Raw genomic sequence first — 25,318 nt, forward strand, 5'->3', positions numbered from 1 at the left:
CCTCATCGAGCACCATTAGTTCAGGCATGCTTACATGTAATATAGTTCTCTTTGTGCTCATCCTTTGATTAAACTGTTTCCATCCATCTTTAACATCAGACAGAAGATCTTCAATGTGATCTGGCATGCTTGATTTTGCAGATAACGACATCGCTTTATCGTGAAGTATTTTTACTTTTACTTCGTGTTGGTCAATTTCAGATTCTAATTTCTGGATAATGGTATAAAAAGGAAAAAAAATTTCTAGTTTGCCTTGAAATTATAGACAAACAACAAAATTTTTGGATGAAATATTGCTCTCTGTGGGAGTCTAAGGAAAGTTTAGAATAAGATTTCATGCTTATAGAAGATGAGTACACGACATGAAACTGGGAAGATTCTTTTTATAAACTATAATATTAGGAAAGCTACTTACATATCAAAAATTAACAATTTATTACAATAACAGCATCAGAATTTGTTTATCATTTTTACTCCGAATAACGCCCTGTTACAAGCACCACTGATACAAGAAAGGATCGAAATAATTTGGAGTTAGACATGTCTACCCATTGTCTGGCATGGAATTTGAACCCAAGGATTCTAACCTGCGATGTCAACATACTTGAGTCTAACGATTTAAAACTAGGTCATCAAATCCAACTACAGAAAACAGCAAAATACCTGAATTTCTTCCCACTGTATTTTAAGATCATCAACAGTCTGTATGCTGGGCTCAGTCTCAATTATATTTTCACGTACATGGGTAATCCATTCCAAAAATTTGGTCATTTCTGCTGCTAAGTTGTTCCAACTCATATCTTTGGATTGGGTATCATTCATTCTTGAAATCTAATAACAGAAAACGAATGGTCACAATATTTTGATGCTGTTATGTACCAATTACAAAGAAGAGTCCACATGAACAATCAGTGTAAATGGGAAAATCGAAGACCACTGTAATGTCAAGAACTACTAAAACTGAAACTGTATAGAAATATAGTGGTTAATTATGCACTGGTAAATGCCAATTAACGCAAGATTTGAAGCGGTTCAAATCCATACTATTCAGGAAAAATCTACGAGGTAGTGAATTCTAATAGCTGGAATTATATAGAAATTGTTATGATGTAATGGTATACTGACGGTGGACAAATGAGATGTACAAACGGACATGGGTGTCTATGAACTATGTTTGTCAAAATGGTATCACATCCAAAATAATGCTCAAATATATTGCCCTGTTGAACAGTTTCTGTTCAATGGACAAGTGAGAGGTCAAAACTCACTTCGGATTTAGCGGATGTCCAACGCTTGGACAACACTTCCATCTGCTCAGCCATACATTTCTTACAATCTTCATTTGCTTTGTTTGATAATTCGTTTGAGAAGACTTTCATTTTTTGATACTCTTTTTCTTTTGCAATTAATTCTTCTGACAAATTGTTTGAATTCGTTGTATCTTTCCGTAATGATACATCGTCAACTTTGTCAAGCCAGATTGAAAGATTTTCATGCATTTCCTGTGAAAAATTGAGATGGATGTTCAAAAAATAAACTCAAAACCACGAGTTTATCTTTTTCCAGCATTTTACACAGATAAATCTATGCAAATTGTGTTTATCAGGAAATCTGGACTCAGTTTTGTGTTGTGGGCTTGGGGTTAGCATGTCTTCATTAATACTCGAGTTGAAATCATAATTCCAACCACCCCAGAGTCAAACAAATAATTATGGCAGAGGGTTATTTTTCATATTTCTAATGGTGGAAATCAAGGATAATTTCTGACAAAAACTAAAAATCTACAAGTTGGCAAAGCATCTCAACAATGATTAAAGAAGATTTTCACATGATAAACATCTTTACATCTTGTTGTGAAGATTTGATTTTCTCAGAGTTGAATAAGGTTGGAGCTGAGTATATATTTTAACAGACTTCCCTGTCTTGCCCAGTTTTAGGCACACATGGTAGTACTAGTTGATATAAAGTAAACTTCAGGATAGTAACCCTTAATTAAAGAATTTACATACAACTTTGGCTGTTTGTGAAAAATACCTTGAAATCGGCTTGTAGTTCCATACATTTTTCAAGTGATACAATTCTATCTTCCACATACTTGGTGATTGCGTCCCATCGTTTTCTCACAGAACGTAGATCTTCAGCATGTGTTCGTCTAAAATAACCCAGTATATTTATCATTTGATATGAATAACACAGAAAAATGTCATTCACAGTACATGCTTTCACTAGAGCATAGTCTAGCTTTGTGTATATTTTATATTTTGTATATTTGTAAGAAATTGGATTATGAAGAATGTGATTTTGCTCATTTACCGGCAACCGGCGGCTCTTTGTTCTCGGAGCTTTGGCTCACGTGAATTAAAGTGGCTACAGCAGTTTTTTGTTAGAATCAGAGGGGAATCAATGAAGGTCGGAGCATAAAGTCGATTACTACTCACTAATTACACATCACAGCAGCTATAAGTCAAAAGCAGTAAAAATGGTTTGCATTAGGGTGATTCAAACAAATCAAAACTTTTCTTTTCCATATAGCTAAAATGTAAATAATGAATTTATTAGTAAGGTAGTAAATTGAACATACTTTGATGTTATTTGTTCATTTGTGTTCATCACAAAATCCACATTGCTCTGTTGTACAGAAAGTGCTTCTCTCAATTCTTGGTATCTAGAAAATTCAAAAATTTATCTTATAACACTTATCTTATTTATCAGTAGATAAGCAAAATAGCAAAAATTGATGATGTTTAATTTCGAACATTCAAACTGAAGTGTATTAAATCGGTAGACTTAGTTATGTTGCCTTCGAGTAAATTGAATAACTTTTAAGCCACCATTGTAAAATTTTATCAATGCTGTCCACAAAATTAGCCAAGTCAGTGTTTTAATTGAATAGCTTGCGGTGCCCCTCAGTTTTTGTCACTCTGTATCGAGCACTTTGAGAACCTATGACGCAATAAATTGTGCATCGGCTACTACTACTGCTGCTTAGTGACAGCACAAAAAAAATTTGAGGTTTACTCAGAAAATTCTCTTGAAATACGCAGGGCAAAAATTTTTCACCCTATAGTTTAAACCATGGCAGTGGGGTTTGGTATTTCAAAATTTAAAATTTCGGAGAAGCAGTCGCAGTCAAAATTTTTGTCAACCCCGAATCAGGGTCTTTTGTTAGAAGGCTTGGAGTTTGGTATCTGGTGTAAATTATCACAGACTCCAAATCAACATTTGGTGCACCCGTAGTATGTGTACCAGGTTGGGGTTGGCCGATAATTTTTTTTCCGTTTTTTCTTATTTTAGTCATGTTCGGGTCAGTTCGGGTACTGTCTGTGTTAGCCAAGTGAATATACACTCCCTTGCCCACAGGCTTCCGTCCCTTTACACAACTTGAGGTAAAGTAGGCAAACAAAATTAGTTATCTCCATATTAGTACACACACTTCTGGAGTGCCCAACATTTTGCCTCAAAGTACTAAGCTTAAATTCCTTTGTTAGATCAGAGGATGTGTCCACATGACAGAAACAAAAATCACCTTGCATATTCTTCTTTCATTGTTTTTTCATCGGATACTTGTATTGTTTCAGAATCCAACGTTCTTTCAGCTTGTGACAACCAATTCTTCAAATGTATCAGAGCAATGTCAAAATCAGATTGCGGAGAATCCTCTGCAAATAGATTTAATTTTACAAAAAATAAATTTGTAAAATGAATTTTACGAAAATAACCTACACCAAACCATCACTTATTTGAATTGGTAATAAAAACTCTTTTAATTTCTTACCCTGTTGCACATCTTCATTCATCCATGCAGACAATCTTTCACAAATTTCATCACAATCATTGTGAAGTGAAACAAGTTTTTCAGAATTTGCCGGCACTTTCAAGTATTGTTGTACACTTGGATTTTGCTGTAAATTTAAAAAAGTTATTGTTGATAATAATCTTTAAAAAATGGATGATGTTATAAACTTTTACAAAGACTTTACCTCACAAAATGTTGTTAAAAACTTTCCAGAAGATCTCACAGATTTAATTCTTGCTTCAATCTCATCATGAATGCCGTCGTCCTGTGGTGATGAACCATCATTTTGCATTTCTGTTAACCAGTCTGAACTCTGATTCACTTTTTTATGAAGTTCACTAAATTATATTGAAAAGAAGTTAATTTGTGAGTTTTAGCTTTTTGAGTGAATTTTAGTTGAGAGCTTTCTCAAAAACCAATTTCAGCCATTACTAGATCTTGCACAGTATTTTATTTCCAATTCAAACAAAAAATTTTCAAAAATCCAGGCTTCAAAACATCCACTCAGTTGAATAAAATAAAAAAAAAACAATAATCACGATTTTGTTGAAAAAAAAACACAAATTTTGTAACTACAATTAATCAAATTAATAAAAGAATTTTCTGGTTCATCATGTGATACAAAATTTGAAAGATAATATTCAAAATAGCAAAAATTGAGTTTACTATATTACCTGTGCAATCCTTTATAATTGATGACATTTGCAATTAGTCTAACATTATGAAATGTCGTAGCATATCGTTCGTTAAATTCCTTCCAACTATCATCAACGTCTTTTATATCATCAGACATTTTAGACAATGTTTGATTTTTACCTAAATAAAAAAAAATTCACAAATTAAATTTGACTTGAATGGAAAAAGTAAATTGATTCAACGAAAAATCTATTATTACATCAATTTTTGAACAATTGAAAATCTAAAAATAAAAAGCACATTCCAACCTTTCAATAACTTTACAACTCTTGAATTAATGTTATGCAATTCATCAATTTTCGTGTTACACATTTCCTTATCTTGTCCTATGTTATCAAGTGAACATATAACTTCTTCCACTTCGTCCTGGAAAACAAATTCCAGGTTAGAACAGGAATAACAAACCTTTTTTATTTAATTGTTTACATATTATAAAAGAATGTGAAAAAATGTGTGTCATATATTTAATCAATAAGAAAGTGATGTATTTTTCCACATGCTTTATTATACTAGTTTGGCATTAGGAGTTTTAAGCTTTAGCTTTACAAATGCATCAATTGTATCAGGACTGAGGTAGTTCCATAAAAAGCATTAAAACAACAGCTCTAGTGTATTGTAATCAACGTCATAACTGGATTGTTGCTACTTACTGCATATTGGTATACCATAATTTCTAAAGCATAGTTAACTTGTTAATTTTAGTTATAAATCACTTTTATTATCGCTTTTAGAGATAATTTGTCACATGACGGGTCACTTTTTGACCCGCAGGTCAGTGGTACCCCATCCCTGGGATAGAATCATTTCTGGATCATGCGACAAATTATTATAAATTCAATTTGTTGTTATTATTAAAACAGTTAAATAGATGAACAACATACAATATGAGCATCCTCATTCAATGCTTTAGTTTGAGGTGAACAAACAACATCTTCCATTTTTTTGATCAAAGATCGAACATCGATAAGATTTGCAGAAAACCTTCAAAAATAATATAAAAAATAAATATGAAATAATAACAAATATTTAAGGAATCGCTGTTCATAATTTTTGAATTAAAGGTTTTTTTACAGAAAAAGATCAAAAATCGATAAAATAATATTATTTGGAAACATATGTCACAAAAACAAACCATGTTATGTGATCAGAATTGGCTAAAATCAGAATTTGCCAATTCCAAATACATACCAAAAAATGTTTTCAAATACAGAACATTAAATACATTCTACACCGGGAACAAATAGAAAGCACTTTATGTTCAATGGAATTGAAACTGGAAATGCAGAAAGCAGTGATTTGGTTTTCTCTTCATTGAGTTTCCAAAAATGCATTATCGTCAGAATTCTTTTGCTCTGATCAAAAATATATGAATAAACACCTTCTTAACATGTCATCACATTTATCTGTTGAAGATTTTTGTAACAAAGCATTTGTCTTCAACATGCTGTATTGCACTTCTAATTTGCCAAGAATATCCTGAAATAGTTAAATCAAAAGTTTTACGTTTACAGTAATTTTCTCCGTTTCTCTATAAAAGACTTCAATCCTAAAACTAAAAGTCTCACATATCACAAAGAATTGCGGAAACCAATTTTAAACCCTCGGAAGGTTTACTTTACTAAATTTCACACTGAAGAGATTGAGTTATTAGTAGAAAGAAAATCTTCATAAAAAACTCGGGATCGAATACTGAACCCACCAGCTCACCCAGAGGGTACTTTCGTAGAATATGAATCAAGATGGCGGACACCGGAATGTAGTATGTGTCTCAGGTTAGGGTTAGGCCATAATTTCAGGTACAAATACTATGAGAGTCACATGGCTATTCCCCGAACTCGTAATAGAACTAAAATAACTAAAATTGGAATAAAATTATGACCTCACCCTAACATGGTACACATACTACGTTCCGGTGTCTCTCATCATGGTTTGCATACTACAGGAGTACCACCCAGAGTGTAGTAAATAATTGGGTAGGGTAGTGCCAAACCATACTGTAACAAGAGCATTTATATGGTTTCAATGCAGAGAAACAAAGATTACCTTGATTTTTTTCCTCTGTTCGTCATCCTGATCAGGATAAAGCATCAATAAAATATTTCCTTCTTCCTGGGTTTCTTTCAGTTGTTGTCCCAGTTCCTGTATTTGATCATCTGTAACAGACGCCTCGTTGATGTCTTCATTAATTTCATTGAATTCATCCTGATAATGCAAAGGGTAGAATACGAAAGATAAACATGTGCAAATTAATTTAGGTTTCAGGTGAATATACATTAGAAAAGGGAGTACCACCTGGAATAACAAAAGGGACAGAATTAATTACAAATGCTCACTATCTGAAGTTGTTTGACCACTTAACTGGCTGACCATTTCCAGTCCTAGATGTGGTCTAGTATGGGCCTAACAATGTTGCCATTAAATGTTTAATTTCTGATATTTTAATATATGATTAATTTTCAATATGTAATACTAACCACAAATAAATTAAATTTCTTCCAACATAGTAATGCTTTATTTAACTGACCGCTTCTCTCCTCTGTCCACTGGCAAATTGATGACCACCTTGAATTAAAAAAAAAAAATCAAAAGTGCCTAATGCTACTAAGCATGCAATCCGCATTAAGTTCAAGTATACCATGTTTCCCCAATAATAAGACTGGGTCTTATTTCATTTTTTTGAAAAATAACACTAGAGTACGAGATTTTCAAATATACAAAATATGAAAACCTATATCTATTTACTTATAAATAACACGTTTTTATTTAAAATAACTGCTAAACATAGATCATTAATCATTTGAAAAGTGTAAGAGAAAAAAAATTCCCGCTATCGGCTGTGTCTTAGTTTAAGGGGAGGGCTTATATTAACATCGTTTTTAAATTCAGGCTAGGACTTATTTTCGAGGAAACACGATAGATATAAAATAGGTGAAATCATGGTAAACTATATAGTCATCAAGAGGTTGACAAAAATGTATTATAATACAGAATTTGTGTTACCAGGTTTAAAACCTTCCAATCACAGGTTGGTACAATAACAGTCTCTGGCACACTATCAATTTTCTATTCAGAAATGTAAAGTTGGCGTTTTTGTGGGTAATAAATCGTGTCTTAGCTGCTTTTTTGAATGGTTCGAAGTGCATTAAAACTGCATATACAGACATGAAATGTTTTTTAAAAATGGCTAAACAGTATTATTTTTAGACCACTTTATTCAGTCCAGCATCAATTTTCATTATTATGCTTCTTTTTTTGTTTTTGTTTTTCGTTTTACTTCAAATCTGGAGAAGAAGCACGGTGGCAATCTCAAGTCGAATATATCATGGGGGGCTGGGGGCTCAATAAATATTTAGCCCCTTAGTCTGTTACCTGAATAGTGAATCCCCTTATTGACAAAAAATCTACTACCAACCTGTCACTTAGATTCTGTAATTTTTCTTCGAGATTTTTCATAAAATCATCTTCCGATTTGTCATCAACAATGATAACGATTTGTGATAATTTATTAACTTCTATCATTTTATCATTCACAGATTCTTGCAAGACCTAGACATAAATGTTTAAGATTTTTGAGAAAGTTTTCACAAGTCTGCTCATAACAAGGCAATGAAAGTGAACTTCGGGTTGATATTGTGCCAAATTTCAATTGTTACAACTCTGAAAACAAAACGAAACACTGAATGGAAGGACATAGGAATATAAGCTTGGAAAGATATGGAAAACGTATCTTTTTGCTTTTTACCTTTTACTGAAATTCTTTGGTGAATACTGTTTCAAACTACAATCAGGAGACTTAATAAAGATCGCCTATTTCTTTGTGATATTTTCAATTAAAAATTTTTCGAAATTTTAACATTCACTATTTGCCTTGAAATCCTGTATTGAGGTAACACTGAAAAAGTGTATAATTCTCAAAAATTATGAATTTTATAGACTTACGTTGTGTTGTATGACTTTATTTTTTACGTCATCAAAACTTCCTAGAGAATTATTACTTTTCTCATTTTTAATTTTTTCTTCAACCGACTTCAGCCATTCTTCCAATGATTTAATTTGATTCTTTTGAACCTCAACCAATCTCGTATGAAGACTGATAAAATAGAAATAATTTATTTTCTATTGTGTGGGCCATAGATTATTAATATAAAAATTCGAGAATAGTCAATTCAAGGGCACTCCAGAAGTGTGTGTATCAATATGGAGGTAACTAATTTTGTTTGCCTACTTTACATCAAGTTGTGTAAAGGGACTGAAACCCATTAGCATGTGGTATATTTACTTGCTAACACAGACAGTCCCGAACTCGTAACAGTACTAAAATAAGGAAAATCGAAATAAAATTATGGCCTAACCCTAACCTGGTACACACACTACGGGAGTACCAACAAAACTTTACAGCAACATATGGACAGATATTATCAAAACACTCAACAACAAATCGACCATCATTAGTTAATTATGTCACTCACTTTGATTGTCTTTCCATACTCCTCTTGCGTAGATTTTCCCATCTAGAATTTAAAGATTCCATTTGTTTTGAAATTTGATGTTTCTCTTTTTCTGGGAGCGAACCAGATTCAGTTTTTGCATTCCCTTGTGTAGACATTTTGGTATCAAGTAATTTTTGACCAGTGGATAACACTGTACCAATTCTTTCTTGATTTGACATGAGTTCGAGCATAAAGGCCTGTACGAGAAAAAAAATCTTCAGGTTGCACTTTATTCTTAAAGCAAATTCTTATCAACCATGTTGGTATTTCAGGTCAGATACGATCTAGCCTACATATTAATCCCAGGGAAGCTGATGAAATACCTTAATCATATTTATTACCTGTATATCCAATACCTAAAACCTTATTTTTTTAAATATTTTAACATAGTTTCATATTATTATAATGTTTTTCTCAGAATGCGTTTCAAATAGTAGAAAATTCTTCACAGAAGTAATTATTTACAGAAAAAAAGAAATGTTACAAACTAGGGCAGCAGGACTAAAACTTCCTGACGTTACTCGTTTTATGTTTGATTAAGAGTAGATGGTTACAGAATTCAAATATTTGCTGAAGATAAGTGGTGAGGAGAGCTAGCATGCTTAGGACCGATATGTAAACATTGAAAATTCCACAATATACTAGACTACATTGATAGAACAGACATAATGCTTATTCAATGGGTTAGCGAATTTGCAAAGACTCTGAACAACTGTTTGCTTTATATATCAAAAATTTCAAAGATTCTATATTTTATTGATAAATTGTAATTCGAAAATTGTGATTTTTAATGTAATAGAGCAGGTGACGCCTACTTTTTTACAAGAAAATCTGCTCAAAGCAAGCTCATGCGCACTCACTCAAAACAAAAAGAAAAGGAGGTGATTTGAGACTGTGGGGGTTGCAGAAGACATAACCCCCGTTTTGATTTTTTTCAGACTGTTCTATAAAACTTATACTGATTTGGAAAATACCCCACCCCATATAGTTTTTTATTTTCATATAAAGTAAACAAATTTGTAGAATACTGGTTCTAACTACCCACTGACCATTACCTCATGTTGATGAAACTGTTCTGATATCGGACAATCTTCTTCCGTTTTTTGTGATTTTGTTTGCAAAACATTTTCTGATTTCGTTAACCAGTCATTAACAATGTCTAGTTGTCTCTTGTATTCTCCAATTAAATCACGAAGTTGAGATTCGGATAAAGATCCATCGTCATCTGCTGATTCCGCAGACTAGAACAAGAAAACAGAATTTTGTAACAGTCAAAAAATGATACTCGTTGTCTGGTACCTAATTACTTATCGATCTTTAGATCGGTAAGTATGTTGATAGGTATTTGTCTGTTTGTCTGTTAGATGCACGCTATATCTCACGAAAGCGAGGTTGAATCTGCTCCAAATTTTGCATGTGCATTCATCATATCTCGAAACAGAAGCCTATTGATTTTGGATAAATTATGTCGAATAATTAGCTAGGACGCTCCGCACAAAGTCATGTTCTTTTCGAATATGTTTACATAGGGTAAACCATGTACGTTAGTTTTTAAATGAGTCAACACGGGAAAATTTAGAACACTGAATTGTGGGGCAAACGAAATACAACTCTCAGCAAAGAAGTCAAGCAATTTATTTAATAATATATATATAAGCACACAAAGTAGTCTGTTTTGTAGTCGATTTTGAAATGTTTTAATTGATATTAGAAATGAGCCATCATTGGGAAGATGAGCGATCAACAGGTAATTAATGAAAAATCGACTCAGAGTTGAGTGTAATCTTATCCAGACTTCAAGGAATTAAGTCAAATATATTCATGAACACTAATGATAAATACCAACTGACCTCGTGATGACTTTGTTGTCCAATCTTTTTCACTTCTTCAATGTCTTCTAGCGTTATTTGTTGCGGCAAAACCTGTTTTACAGATAAAAAAATATATAAAATCAATACGAAATTCACAGTTAGTGTATAAATTCTTTGAAGAATAATTTGATAATACTCACTGTGAAACGAAATTGGCTTATTTCACACAATATACTATGTTATACAAATACTAAAGAGCTGTGCGAGGATAGATATAACAGTATTAGAATCAGACATGCAAATAATTGATTATACTTACTCGGAATAATGATGTGACGTACATGATGATCGATTTTTTATCTGGGCTTTTACAATTAACATCCTCAGGATCCAACAACATTTCGATACCGAGATGTTTATACGCATCTTTGAAAACTTTGTCCAATTTGTCATCTGCAGAAAGCTTTTCTGTGTCTTCAAATTCAAAGAAATCGGGCCTGAAGTATTGAAAAAAAATTAATTGTAATAATACCAATGAAAGATGAAATAAAAACTATATATAAGAAAAGGCTATGATTGATAAGCAAAAACAATACATTTTGGCATTCCAAATTATGTTTTGAATTTCTAAATTGCTGCAGACCATAGTATGTGTATGGAGACATACTCCAATACCAAAATAAAATTTTGCGCAATTCTCAATTCAGAAATTTTGCCTATCGGAAAAGAATTATGTATGCTGGACATCCCATTTATTTGTAAGACATTTGATGATATGATAAGAAGAATGGATCAATGCATAAATCAGCTTTTATTTACAGCAACATATGTGTATCTTCCCAAAAATGTTAACATTCTAGGGTCTGCTTGTGAAGAGATTCGTTTGGAGCTATGTGAAATCTAATAAAATTAGATTAGTAAAAAAATACAGTAACAATATTAAAATTCCCTCTTACGAAAACTGAAAAAAAAATTAAATATTCTAGCACATCCATCATAACCAGAACGTAAATCAGAATTGTTATACAAGTTACAACATGAAACAATAAAAACCTGTATCTATGCAGCAGTGCACATAATGCTCTCCCATCAGACCAACTTGATGTAAAATTGATTACGTTGACATTTTTATAACCACGAGTTGATTGACGAACCCAACCTAACAATGTATTCTCAAAACTAGTTTGCTGTAAAGATTCCATAACTTCCGCCATGACGTCTTTAACCTGAGAAAAACAAAATATTTGATAAAAGAAGCTCAAATATATAGACAAGAAGGCCATACATAGGTACTGGTATGGTAAGGCCAGAGAGCACACTGTTTGATGAAAAAATTGAATAAGCAACATAGGGAGGGAGGTGGATTATTACAAAATGGAATCTTTTTGAAAGAAAATAAAAACCGCAAAATTTTTAGTATATTAGTTTGTGACCAGAGAAAACCTAAAAATAAAAAAAGTAATAGTTTTCTCGCAAGTTTTTCTAGCATTAAATACAGAATTTGAAAGCTGTTGGCGCTTTTGAAGGTTGTGGAGATTTTCTCCTAATACCAACCAAAATCCCAACAACAACAAAAATTTACCAGAACAATTTGCCAAACCACTTTGGGTTCAAAAATTGAATAAATATAGAATATTTTTTCTGCTCAATACTAAGATCGACCATACCTAAATATTATGGCTTTGCAATTTGAATTAATATATTTATTTCTGCTGTAAAATACTGATTTATGCCCTATTTTATATGAACAACATTCAAAATAAATTGTGGTTTCGATACGTAACAAACATTTTGCAAAAATCCAGCGATCTAATCTTTATTTCAATCAAAAAGCACCTCTTTCATGTAACACCAATTACAAAATTCAATAAATCTAAATATTATTTGATATCTTCATGTACTATATTACCGGTAAATTCTATATAATTTGAAAATTATCATTAATATTAAATACAGGGAAGCAGGGGCGCAGCCAGGATTTTTTCAAGGGGGGGGTTACGGTGAAATAAAAACACGTTTATAGGTCTTTAAAAAGATGTTCCGACGATGGCAAAACAACATGTGCGTCGCTGTGTCTCATTAGCCTTTCTTTGCATGTCCTACTTTCAGCAATCGCCGACCATTCTCTTTGGTCAAAAAAAAATCAATCAACTTTTCATTTCAATGCGCCGTTAACTATATTACTGAAAGTGAATTCGTCGCAAATTCAAATTCCTGTGATATTTGCACATAACGCTTCTCTACTTTTAGCGGCGATTTATCAACATATTATTACCAGTTTGTTAATAAAACATGCTATTACTTTTGGCAACAGGGTTAAATTGGTTTATCGTTGTTTCAAGCAAGAAAATAAGCATTTGTTTTTTTCGTTTATTCAGCAATCGTAATTCAAATATTTCCCTATGCGAAAGAAAGTCTTCACTCCGCGGGGTGTCCTTGCGTTTTAGAGTTTCAAAGTGATGCCGAAAATGCCGATGATAGAGAAACACCGACACATGTGGCTAATTGTCGCCAGACCCTGACCCCTTTGACAGCCGTCAATTCGTTTATTTTGTTTTGGCATGTCCCATTTCAACCTTTTAGTAATCGCCGATTATTACCCCATTGTCAACAGTTAAATAAAATGCCATCGTCATGGTTTTAATTGAAATACCGCAAAAAATGTAAAATAAGAATAGAATGAAATATTAGCAATCATGAAACATTAAGAAATAGCATAAATTAATGATATTTGCCAAATGCCAGTGGTTCATAAACTATTTTTGAGTGCGTCACGAAATATCAATCCATTTCCAAAATAAATATATTTGATGTTCCCGTATTTATAACTTCATAAAACGATTACAATCATTTAAAAACAAGCTCATGTATTGTACTGATTGGGAACGTCTTTCAATGTAAAACTCTTGCTTGTTGCAATTAACTGTTAATAAATTCTAATTTTTATTGCAATGCATCGAGACCTATATTACTGAAAGTGAAATCGTCGCGAATTTGAAATCCCGCGCCCGTGATAGCTGCATTCTGCGCATAGCGCTTCTTCACTTTCAGCGATAATTTAACTATAATAATTTAATTATAATTTAATAACAGATTGTTACCAGTTTATTGAAAAGATTTGGAAGACAACGCATGTAACTGCTTTTCGCAGACAGACGATTCCAAACGAGTCTTGGACGAGTTTGCTACCCAAAAATCTCGAAGATTGAACATTATTCTTTAAAAAAAAATTTCCCGAAGATTGAACATTATATTACGATACTTTTTACTCGAAGATTGAACATTATTTTGCAATGCTTTGTTTTCGAAGATTGAATATTATTTTATGACACCTTTTTACGATGCTGCCACATTTGGCAATCCTTTGTTAATGAACCATACATTTCCAATAATTCATTTTGTCTGTTATTTGCTTATGATCCTGGTGCCTTCGCTTGTTAAAGATGCACTACATAACTAAAATTCGTAATTAGCGATAAGCCGATAACCAACGATAACGTATGTGATTAAAAGTATGGATGCGTTGAATGTGGCGAGGCGAGAGCGCGCTTGTGGAATAGTTTTGACGGCAATAGTGTGATACGTCCGTTGCTATTTGTGTCAAGTGAAAGGTAGTACAATTGTATTTAAAAACGTTTAGTGTAGATTGTCACTTCCGTGACCCCCCGCTGGCAGCTAGATCCACTGCCGCGTAACAGCGATAACGAATCGTAAACATAAATAATAAATTAGGACGCTGGGCGAAAGTGATAACGCAAAGAATAAAATTATTGCAAGTAAACGTAACGCTATTAAAAAAAAAAAGATTCCAAAGGGGGGGGGGGGGGGGGGGGGTTACGACCCATGTAACCTCCCCCCTGGCTGCGCCCCTGCAGGGAAGGCATGAAAATGATTTGAAAGAATAATAAGCTACCAATGCTATTTTAAATATAATTAGATTCATTATGGTGAATTTTGTATCTGTTTAATGTCAGGGCAGTGGGTTACTTGCATACCTTACAATGTTAAAACTGTTTACTGTTTTTATAGAAGTCTGTATTTTGAATAGTATTATATGACTGAATTTTTTCATATTAGATTTTAAATAAAAAAAGTTTTACCAAAATAAAATATAATTTCAAAATCAAAATTTTTCAATTTTAAAAATACTAACTTTAATTAATACTAATAGTGACTCATTTGACTAGCCTATATGGAATGTATTTACTTCGAAACATGCAAGAATTTCGAACTAGTGGCATTCAAAAAAGTTACTTCAAAAAAGACCTGAAATTATTATATATAATGCAGTGAAAATGTAATGTGATTATATTTGAAGTACATGCAATGTGATAGCAATATAGAATTTTGCGATAAATATATATGTACATTTCTGAAGTCGGAATATATTTATTAACAACATATGAATAATCAATGAAAAAAACATTGAAAATCCTAGTATACATAATATATGGCCATCCATAATAAAAGTGAAAATAATATTAAAAACTGTTATTTATTTACTCCACAGACCTACACACCCATATGATTTATGAAGTATGCGATACATCTGTGTATGACTCAAACTGACATTTCCTAAATTGTTATGTTGTCTGACCACAGATTTTAAAATATAGCATTATAGTCTCATTCTGCCATCCTGAAGTATTGGTATATTAGGAAAATAATTATGTATGATCAAGCATGGGATGATAATGTGGTAATTAAATATTCTTAGGCCATACTTGTTTCGATTATGAACTTCAAAACCACTCATCAAAAAATTCATGAATGACCAATCTCAAGTGTTTCGAATAGGTCACGCACCATGAAGCACAACTTATGAAGATGGAGAACAGACAGCACTTAGATTCCGCAACTACGACATTATATACGCAATCAGTAATCGTAATCACACAATACGGAAATCTTACAAAATGTGCAGATCCATCAAACACTCTAATCCGATTTTAGTGGAGGAATCCAATTACGATATAACCCCAATAGGATAAAACTTAAGAAGCAGAAAATTCCTTCCAGGTTACGACATCATAAACGTGGTGATAAATTTTGATTTTACGAGTCGCAATTAGTATGACATATTACCAATCTGCAGTCATCTGTCTTCAAAATATATTTGCCAAGTCCAAAATAAATAGTTTACTATGATGTAATAATACTATACTGTACAATAAATTTTTTACTGTTTCGAACCATTTAATCTGATAATATGTTTTATTTGTAGTAAGACTTTCAGCTCGCAGTAATAAAAAATAATCATTAGCGAACTCTTGTTGCTCTAATGCTAGCTATGTTCATATCCAAATAGCTGGGAATGCTAGAATTAAATCTTGAAATTCATTTTGATTTGCATCTTCTAGTTAAATTTTAATTTTAAATGACCAAAATGAATTTATTTGACAGTAAAATGAGGATATCTGCTAAATGTAGGCCTACTCCACAAAAATTTCCCCAAATCATTTTGGATTATATTCAAACAGAAACGTTTCTATATTCTCCTATAAAATACCTTTCTATGAATAATATATTCTGGAGAAAACTTTCAAATAAACCAAAATATTTGTATAAATGAATAAATATTTTAGAATTTTGAAATGTAGAAACAGGTGGACATTTATAATCAAATTAACAGAAATGAAATAAAGTAAATTTTGGGGGAAATAATCTGAAATATTTTTGAATATTCATTATTCATTTTGATTTTTGATTGAATATATCTACTCTCGATTGTATTTGAAAATTTCATTGTCATTATTGATGTCTCATCTCTTACATATTTAAAAAATATATATATATGAATAAAATTTTATAGCATTCGACAGTAATTTATTATTAATAGTTTAAAATCAATGCTCTTATTAAATATATGTTACTTATTAATAAAATCTAAGCACACATTATTATGAAGAAATATATTTATTCATGTGTTAGAAAATAAGTTTCAAAGACGATCTGACGAAACCGCTTCAACATAGAAATACAGATCAATCACTCAATCATAACAGGTCTATGAAGAATTATTACCTCATCCATCAATCTAAATAACTAAAACTCATCCTAATAAACAGAAGCAATGCCTAAACAGAGTTAGTTCAACAATTCTATCAGTAGGGAAGTCCAACATGAATAAACTATTCAAATGCATCCAAAGCTGTATATATTCAATAATTTGAAACACAGATAGTTTCATTTGAAAATTTGTCATTTTGAGCATTTAATATTCGATGTTCAAGACAAAAAATACAACTTCTGATAGCGCAAAAATAAAAAAAAAATCATTCAAAACAACATTTATCTAACTTTTTAGCATGATCAAACTAACTTTCTAAAATTTTACTTCACTAAACTTAAATTTATCTGTTGAACATACCCCCAATTTAGAATATATTCTGCATTCCATGTTTTTAAAAACAATATTTCAAAATGTATGCTAAATAATGAATTATTCAATTCAGGCCATCCTGGCCAATTCAGGCCAAAAACAATTTCACAGTTATTTAAAACCTAAAAATGCTTCACCTGTATTGAGCACTGACAAACTAATATTGGGAGTGTCTATTCATAGGCTATGTGTAAGTAAGATAAAACTTGACCTTCTAATTACTAGTTTCGAATTAAGATAGTTAATTACAGTGTGATAATTAAAAACTAGAAAAGCGAATTTCAGTACTATAATTTCGCAACGTTGCCCAGTAATTGATAACTAGAAAGCACATTCAAAAATCACGACAAATCAAGCTTGGTAATGGGATATCTAACGAAAATAAGCCTTGGAAGGCGAAATTATATATTGCCCAATTATGATCTGATTATGATGTACTTGAGAAAAAAAAATATATGCTATTTGCATAAACATTTAAAAAATTTCAATTTTACAAGTTGATAATCCAACAACAGGTAGACCAAAATTTTATGGAGTTTATTAATTATCATATTAGGCCTGCCACATATTTTTATAACAATCATCTAGTTATTAATGAAGATGAAAACTTGATATTAAACTTGGTTGGTCAAGTTAGAGTTTTCATCATTTACTAAGAATATGGTGTGGATAAATAGTGTTTCAGTGTCACTATTATACACCCGTAGAGGGAGAATAAAATCAAATATAGAAAATAATATCAAGATTTGAGGTTGCAATGAAGATAGCCTAATACAGAAATTTGTTGATAAAATATATCGATGGTGAGTAAAAAAAATGTGTAGCGCTTCAAAAATCAATTGTATTGAATGGATCAGCGTTTTAATAATTACTGAATCAAAACAGTTACCATATATTCTTAAAAAAAAATCGAAAAACTTAATACAATATTGATTCATAACTCACGTTGGCTATATCTGGCCCATGCCCAATTGTAAAATCAATTCATGCTGAACTTTAGTCATAAATGGACCATGCCTAACTAGTCCATTCCATCACCAGATCAAGATTGGTTATATATAACCCCAAAAAGAGATTTCCTGATTGGCTATTTCCTATCTATTATCACACTGTTAAACTATATACAGCAAAGTAAAGATACTATCTGTTTGTTTATACCTACAGCATGTGATTTATGACATAGTTTCAGGTTTACAAGGACAACACCGTTTTTGTTTTAATTAACTAAGGAAACATTTGTATATAATTACTATGCAATCTTGTCTCTCAGTGCATAGATAATATGATAATAATAGAAACAAATGCCACTGGCAAAGAATGTTACTGTAAACAAAAGAGCAAAATATAGTATATAATAAGATGAATGAGTGGAAAATTAATATGAGAAAATGAAAACAATATTTTCAACAATATAGCCTAGAATATATTATTATCTATATACAAGTAAGTTGTATCATACGAAGCCAAAGTAAGATTTCTAGGAATAAATGAAACCACGATTCCTTCAACTATTATGCTGAGAAAAGCTGTGTGGCCTATTGTGTGATAATTTCAGCTGTGTTGCAAAATATTAATCCATTTATTAGAATATATATCTTATATGTCTGCATTCAGGATATTAAAAATGGTTAAAACCACTTATTATCAAAATTATAGAGAATTATGACTGCCGATATTAAAAATTCAGCATCTGCCTTATGATGGTTTATTTCCATGAAAACAAGCTGATGTAACGCGTTGACAAAATAAGCATATATTATAGGCAATTTTCCTGTAGTTATTTATTAATGTTAATTTAGTGAAATGAATGTTTCCAGTGTGCCATGATTTGTACTACAGAAAGTAAATGCAATAGGAGTTTGAAAAGTTTCGAAATGGCCTAGAAAAGTGATTTCCCATTCCTAATATACTCTGAAAACATAATTTAAAACAAAAAATGTAAATTTGTGTCATGTTAAACATAGTAAGGTAAGAAACATATCAATATGATTGTTTTATTTCATATTACTTCTTCCTACCTAATCTTAATAAGAGACTAAGTGAAATTCATTTTTTTTTTGCGAATTTTTTTTAAATTACCTCCATACCTGAGTATCAACTGTTTTTCGAATGAAACGTTGAAAGCATATATTCATACATGGTATTTTTATTGTTTCAGAGTAAAAAAATAATGTATGCCCAACATTTGTTGATAGATAAACTAAAAGTATTCAATACCCTAATAAATTGAAAATATCAACTTATACCGAAAAAAAACATAATAAAAACTGCAAAACTTAATCATAACACTTCCTCAGAAAACTTTAAAAAAATCAAGGATATTGTTATTAACAGTCACCAAATCAGTTTTAAACACTAAAGCGGATATCAGCAGAAAAGCAGATAAATCTTAATACATCTTATGGCGTTACGCCAAAGACATCTCTGATGCTTTCCAGACGATTGGCATAACAAAAGTCACTTATGCCATCTTAAAGAGCATTTCAAAGTCACTCTCGAGAGGGCATAACATTTCAAAACAATTCAACTCCCATTTGTGAATGCTTATATGCAGAGATGAACTACTTTAGAAATGAAAGTTTTTCCTTAATCAGTAATTATTTTACAGGTACAAAGTGTTTTTACAGAGTCATTCATTTGTAAATATACTTCATATATTTATTTTTTAAATTTGGGGAATTGTTAAATATAAAACCAAGAAAAGATTGAATCCGAATATATATATTTAACAAATAAAGAGTGTTTGGCAACTTTACTCTGAATAAGACTTGTCATGAGAATGAAGTGAGGTTGGATTTCGAAAAAATAACATGTTTTAAAATTTTGTTCATTTCGGCGAAATTTTTCTAATTTTTAATAAAAATCATCGTAGGATGTTAGATTTATATTGAACTATGGACTTCAACAGGATTCGAAAGCAAGATCTCTAGCATATGCGGAATAGCACACTGTGACAACAAACATTCAATCATGAATGTTTTGAAAGAAAGTTTCTAAGAATTGAGATAACTTAAACCAGCAGTTTATAGGAGAATATCACTACCAAAATAACAATGTTCTTCATTAAAATAAAAGTTCAAATAATCCAGTATTTAAAATTATGATCTATCCATACACTTAAAATTTTAAGCCTCTGAGTAAGAAAATTAAAACAAAGTATATATTTGTGTTTATTCATCATAATATGATGCATTACAATCAGGTTTATTCACTTGCCTATAACTAATCATGATAAGTTAGCACAAATCAAACATTGAAAATTCTCGAGTCCTGATTTAAGTGAAAAGTTTGCAATGTATATTTATATATTGGGATAGCAATATGAAGTCCCACTGTTAAAACGAATTTCTGGAAACAAGACCAACATTTTTGAATTATCGTTATTCATCACTTTTGCACTAACCTGCCAATGATAGATGATGGTCCATATAAGTCCAAGCATAATTTTTTCATTGCAGTTTACAATGTCTTCAGGATGAATATTAACAATCCGGATCTGAATATCAAAAATATAGAAGTATTAGAGCTAGCTATTCTTATTTGGTTGGAGCTCCTACACGAATTTAAAGGAAACCAAATTAGACTGTTGGAACTTTAGGAAGTAACACTCTGTATATAATCAAAAGACACATTGTAAATATTACATATACCACATATTACAAAATATAAAGTTGCTTGCAGGGATGTCTAAATCGCATTATAATTGATTTAAAATTACGGAGATTTTATTTTATAGTATTTACACTAAATTCTTGATTGAGAAATTATTCATAATCATTCAACCATTTTTAACAATTTGAAGTCTCACAGTATGACTTCATTTTATTTCAGAAAACTACAAAAAATGTAAAAATGAATCCTTTCTAATCTTAATTTTATTCATTTTTTCAAATTCAATATTGACTTCTAAGTGTTTGTCATTGAACAGACCCAATTTAGGATAAATTCCATGTTTCCAATTCTAAAATATTATCTTAGAATGTCTTCAGAACAGTAGATTAATTGGTATTGACCATCCCTGATCACTTGTATGAAAAAAACTGTCGCATATCGTATCTGATTATAAATAAAGAGAGGTCAGCAAACCTGATGTTTCTTTAGTACTTCCAATGCTTTATTGACATTGTTTATCTTGTGCAATTTCATTGTGCCCTTCTCGCATACCTGGATAGTTAAATAAAATAAACAATAGAGCTATTATATGGTCACACCACATAACATGAAAGGCCTCGCCTACTAAAATTTGAGCCTATTGAAGCAGATGTCAAAATTATGTCAAGAAGCAAACCTTGTTATAATCTGCGCTGGCAGTCAAAGTATTATGCTGCAATCAGTTCAAATGAATAAAAACAATTTGATTGATATATTTAACAGAACTTCTTTGCAAAATTATTATAATAAAATCATAACAACTTTGATTGAATAAAATTTAAACAGAATTCTATTCAAAAAAATGAACAAATAAATTATGTTTATTAGGTATGTTTTCGCAATATTTCGCAGTTGAAATATATCTAATTAAATTAGACTACTAGGCATAATATTTCTATTCATTTCACAAATTCCATCAAATTCTTACTCAAACTTACCAATTTATCTCCAGAAAGAATTTCCAGTACATCAAGAAGTATTTTTCCATCAGAAAGATCAATAAGATGCTTTATCACTGGTTTTCCAACCTGATTAAAATAAAAATTAATCCAGAAATTATATTCTGCCGTTGGAAAATTGAGATTATACAGTAACACTACCAGAACACAAATATTGCAGATATCATAATAAAATCAGCATGCTGGAACTTCTCTCCTTATGCTGATATTGATATAAAAATATCACTCATTAGATAGAATTTGCGGAAACCTATATCGCAGACATAACTTTTTTAACAACGTCTTAATAATAATATCGCTTCATATTTCAAAAGTTGCTTATAAATTAGCTCTCAGGCCAATTGCGATTGGTCTGATGGAATGCTCAACGGCAGCAGATCATTCAAAATTTTGGATAGATATTGAGCCCCGCAGGACTTGGTGGAAATTCGAAAACAATAAAAAGCAATGATTCACCAATCTTAAATTACTGAAAAAAATGGTCTACAAGTTTCAAAAAAATAATAATTTTCCAACAACAACACTAACAATTTAATAAATGATCTTTGAGGAAACTTTGTACTCAAGGAACCTTCTAATACAAATATACTTTTTAGTGCCACTGTATGGAAGCATAATAAAAAAATTTTTGATGTGACTGACAGCTAATAACTTTACCTTCATGTAAGAATTTGTATCAGTATTTCACTAACCTTGGAAAGTTGAGAATTTATCCATTTCAAGAATGTCTTCTTTTGTATTCTGTCATGTTCATCTTGAATTAGAAAAAATTTAATTTTTATATTGCACTGCATCATATCTATATAGTTTTTAGTAGAATTTGGCATTTTAGTAGTTGTTCATACCATTGAATAGATGAATCACCTTTACTTCTTAGTGAATGCAAATAACCTTGCTTTTAGCCAAATCTTTTAAAAAAAAAATCAGTTTGACTCAAAGCAAGGAATCTTGTTGCCTCTAACTATTCCAATATGAAATATTCATTAGCAATGACATAAATAATATTCCCACAATAACTCACTTGAAGACGTTTTCATCCGTACAGAATAAGAGGTGGCTGAGGAACGCCCTCTTAATCCTGAAGTATATTGAACCTTTGATGACATTATTCCAACTCTTGTATCACATTATGTAGGATGCATTAATTCAATTCACTATTATGCTGTGTGTTAATAAATGACAAGTTAATGTTTAATAGAGAAATGTAGGAAGTAATCAAATATCCAATTGACAATGGAATATGAGTCACAATAGGAGGTATGTTTGTAGAATGACAGCATCGGTTCGGTTCCTCTTTTCGCATCTGAAAACATGATACTCTCCGGATTGCATATTAATTTCATTGCATTCCAAACATCTAACTTAGCCAATAAGACTGATAAAGATAGTCTCCTAACAAAATAACTGGGTTAAGTAGTAACTAGAAGTCAACCACACCTCATGATATGAAACCCTGCTCTTTTAAAAGATGATCACACTCTCGCCAGATAAAACAATGTTACTGTCACTTACTGATGTAACAAAATTATCTCTGCTTTTTGGATAACTTGTGGGTGCGATGCGATGGCCTAGCAGTTAGAAGCATTAGGCTCTGATTCGAATAACATTCCCACCACCTCATCTAGGGCAACGCTTCCCAACTGCCGGGTCGCATAAATATTTTCTGGGGTCGCCTAATTTCTGTCAAACATGCGCAAACAAGTGAATAGGATTTGTAAGTTGAAGCGTGAAATTGGTGGTGATCGGCAGGTACCGTAAAAGTGTCTAACTTCAGATTTTTCAGCAATAACTCGACATTTTATTGCCAATCGGCGCCAAAAATGCTCGGTAAAACTTTCATGTGACTCTTAACTTTTCCAGCTGGTCGGCAGGTACCGATATTAGTAAATGTAATTGAGTGTTTGACAAGTCTCGTAATTACACTTTAGGTTTTCGGTTGCAAAAGTTGTCAGTTGCAAAAGCGCTTTGTTACGTCGCGCACATGTCTTAAATCTACGAGTGGCTACGTGTTTTGTCCACATCGCCTCCACATTAAAGTGAACATTTTTTTATTGCAATATTACGTTTTTCAACGTCTCATACATAATTATGAAGCGTTTTGAGCAGTCACACACAAAACCACAACAAATTCTAGCATAATTAAGGGGGTACTTAAAAGATGTGATTCCGTACATGTTTTTTCCTATCTTACTTTCATGCTCTGTTTTACTTTCGAATTAATAATGGAGCAATCTGTAATATGTTAACATTGGACTAAAAATAATAAAGATACTGTTGGAATATACTACCTAAATAAGATTTTAAATTTATGTATATTCAGAAACAATCTTACTATTTGCGAAGTATCGTACGATTCCTTACAATCTACCACATTCGCCGTCTATGTTTCGCCAAAGAACCCTTATAATTCTGATCGAAGACATTTTTACAACATGGTTTTCATACGAAGCTATTTGTTATCAAAGCTTCTGCGGTTTTTCCAGCACATTGCCGAACTCGTTCATATATATTTTTGGGCCAATATTCACCGTCAATGTTCACTTGCAGACGATATAAAGGTATATTGTTCCAATTGAGATAAATAAACTGATATACAGTACTGACTCTTGAAGTTGCTTAACGTCTCTAGTTGTGGGGTCGCGAGTATCTGTAGGCTTTGCAATTTAACATCACATATAAATAATGTGTCTCTGTTGTCTAGGGATAAAGAAATAAACAGTATAACTAGCGTACTTAGATATTATGGATAAGATTATTACTAGTTGAGGAAATGAGAAGATATATGTAATTGTTTATTGATTACCAGTACAGAATCATTTTAGAAGTTGTGAAGTCATCATTAGCGAAAATTTATAGCGACTTGCGCAGGCATACTACTTTGCGGCAATGGTCAAAATAACAACGATATATCCACATATTCATGCAAAGATGAATACTCTTATGAAGTAACTCTCCTAAGAACAAAGAGGAGAAATTTTCAAAGAATTGGTATCACAATGTAAATCCTAGATTAAAACACGGAATTACACTGCTATATACTTCCAGACTCCAATGATGATTAGAAGATGTGACAGTAGCTTAATTAGTAATCAGTCGGTGGTTACATTTTCATCAAAGCCCTTCTGAGACATTTTTGGAAACACCTTCCAACTTGAAGCAACACACTAAACGAGAATATCGGTCAGAGACCGAAGACTTATCGATCGAAAGTTAGGGGATCCCCCAAAACAGAAACTGCGGTTTCGATTCGAAAAATTCTGCAAACCCGAACTGGATTGTTTTGATTAGTTTTCAGCCAATATCAGAAATGTAGGAAACAATAGCCAACTCCCCATGTCGTCGAAATACTACTCGAGGAAATACTTTTATGAAGAATTCTGCAAATCCGAACTGGATTGTTTCGATTAGTTTCCAGCCAATAGCCTATTTCTGTAATTACCAATCCTATAGTTTGTGTTAAATACAACGGCGCTAACCCAGGTTGCGACGGCTATTCAAACACAGCCTAGCGATATTTTGGTGAGGAATTCTGC

At 31.7% G+C, this 25,318-nt stretch overlaps 1 protein-coding gene across 1 annotated transcript in view; it reads right to left on the minus strand.

The window, feature by feature from the left end:
* Window positions 1–22,960, minus strand: part of LOC120337276 (utrophin-like) — a 56,364-nt gene extending 33,404 nt beyond the window's left edge. The window contains exons 1-26 of the mRNA XM_039405014.2: window positions 22,807–22,960; window positions 22,478–22,539; window positions 21,765–21,854; window positions 21,262–21,339; window positions 20,579–20,671; window positions 11,847–12,019; window positions 11,113–11,290; window positions 10,833–10,904; window positions 10,038–10,223; window positions 8,962–9,179; window positions 8,432–8,582; window positions 7,905–8,038; window positions 6,967–7,054; window positions 6,536–6,694; window positions 5,871–5,968; window positions 5,374–5,473; window positions 4,741–4,858; window positions 4,471–4,612; window positions 3,981–4,134; window positions 3,776–3,902; window positions 3,527–3,659; window positions 2,582–2,665; window positions 2,035–2,152; window positions 1,269–1,502; window positions 664–831; window positions 35–211 (exon numbers count right to left, since the gene is read on the minus strand). Coding sequence (XP_039260948.2) covers window positions 35–211; window positions 664–831; window positions 1,269–1,502; window positions 2,035–2,152; window positions 2,582–2,665; window positions 3,527–3,659; window positions 3,776–3,902; window positions 3,981–4,134; window positions 4,471–4,612; window positions 4,741–4,858; window positions 5,374–5,473; window positions 5,871–5,968; window positions 6,536–6,694; window positions 6,967–7,054; window positions 7,905–8,038; window positions 8,432–8,582; window positions 8,962–9,179; window positions 10,038–10,223; window positions 10,833–10,904; window positions 11,113–11,290; window positions 11,847–12,019; window positions 20,579–20,671; window positions 21,262–21,339; window positions 21,765–21,854; window positions 22,478–22,539; window positions 22,807–22,891 — 3,420 coding nt within the window. The 5' untranslated portion in view covers window positions 22,892–22,960. The remainder of the gene's footprint in view (window positions 1–34; window positions 212–663; window positions 832–1,268; window positions 1,503–2,034; window positions 2,153–2,581; window positions 2,666–3,526; window positions 3,660–3,775; window positions 3,903–3,980; window positions 4,135–4,470; window positions 4,613–4,740; window positions 4,859–5,373; window positions 5,474–5,870; window positions 5,969–6,535; window positions 6,695–6,966; window positions 7,055–7,904; window positions 8,039–8,431; window positions 8,583–8,961; window positions 9,180–10,037; window positions 10,224–10,832; window positions 10,905–11,112; window positions 11,291–11,846; window positions 12,020–20,578; window positions 20,672–21,261; window positions 21,340–21,764; window positions 21,855–22,477; window positions 22,540–22,806) is intronic.
* Window positions 22,961–25,318: the final 2,358 nt, after the last annotated feature.

This window comes from Styela clava, chromosome 1, assembly GCF_964204865.1.
Source record: "Styela clava chromosome 1, kaStyClav1.hap1.2, whole genome shotgun sequence".
In the NCBI taxonomy this organism is placed as follows: domain Eukaryota; kingdom Metazoa; phylum Chordata; class Ascidiacea; order Stolidobranchia; family Styelidae; genus Styela; species Styela clava.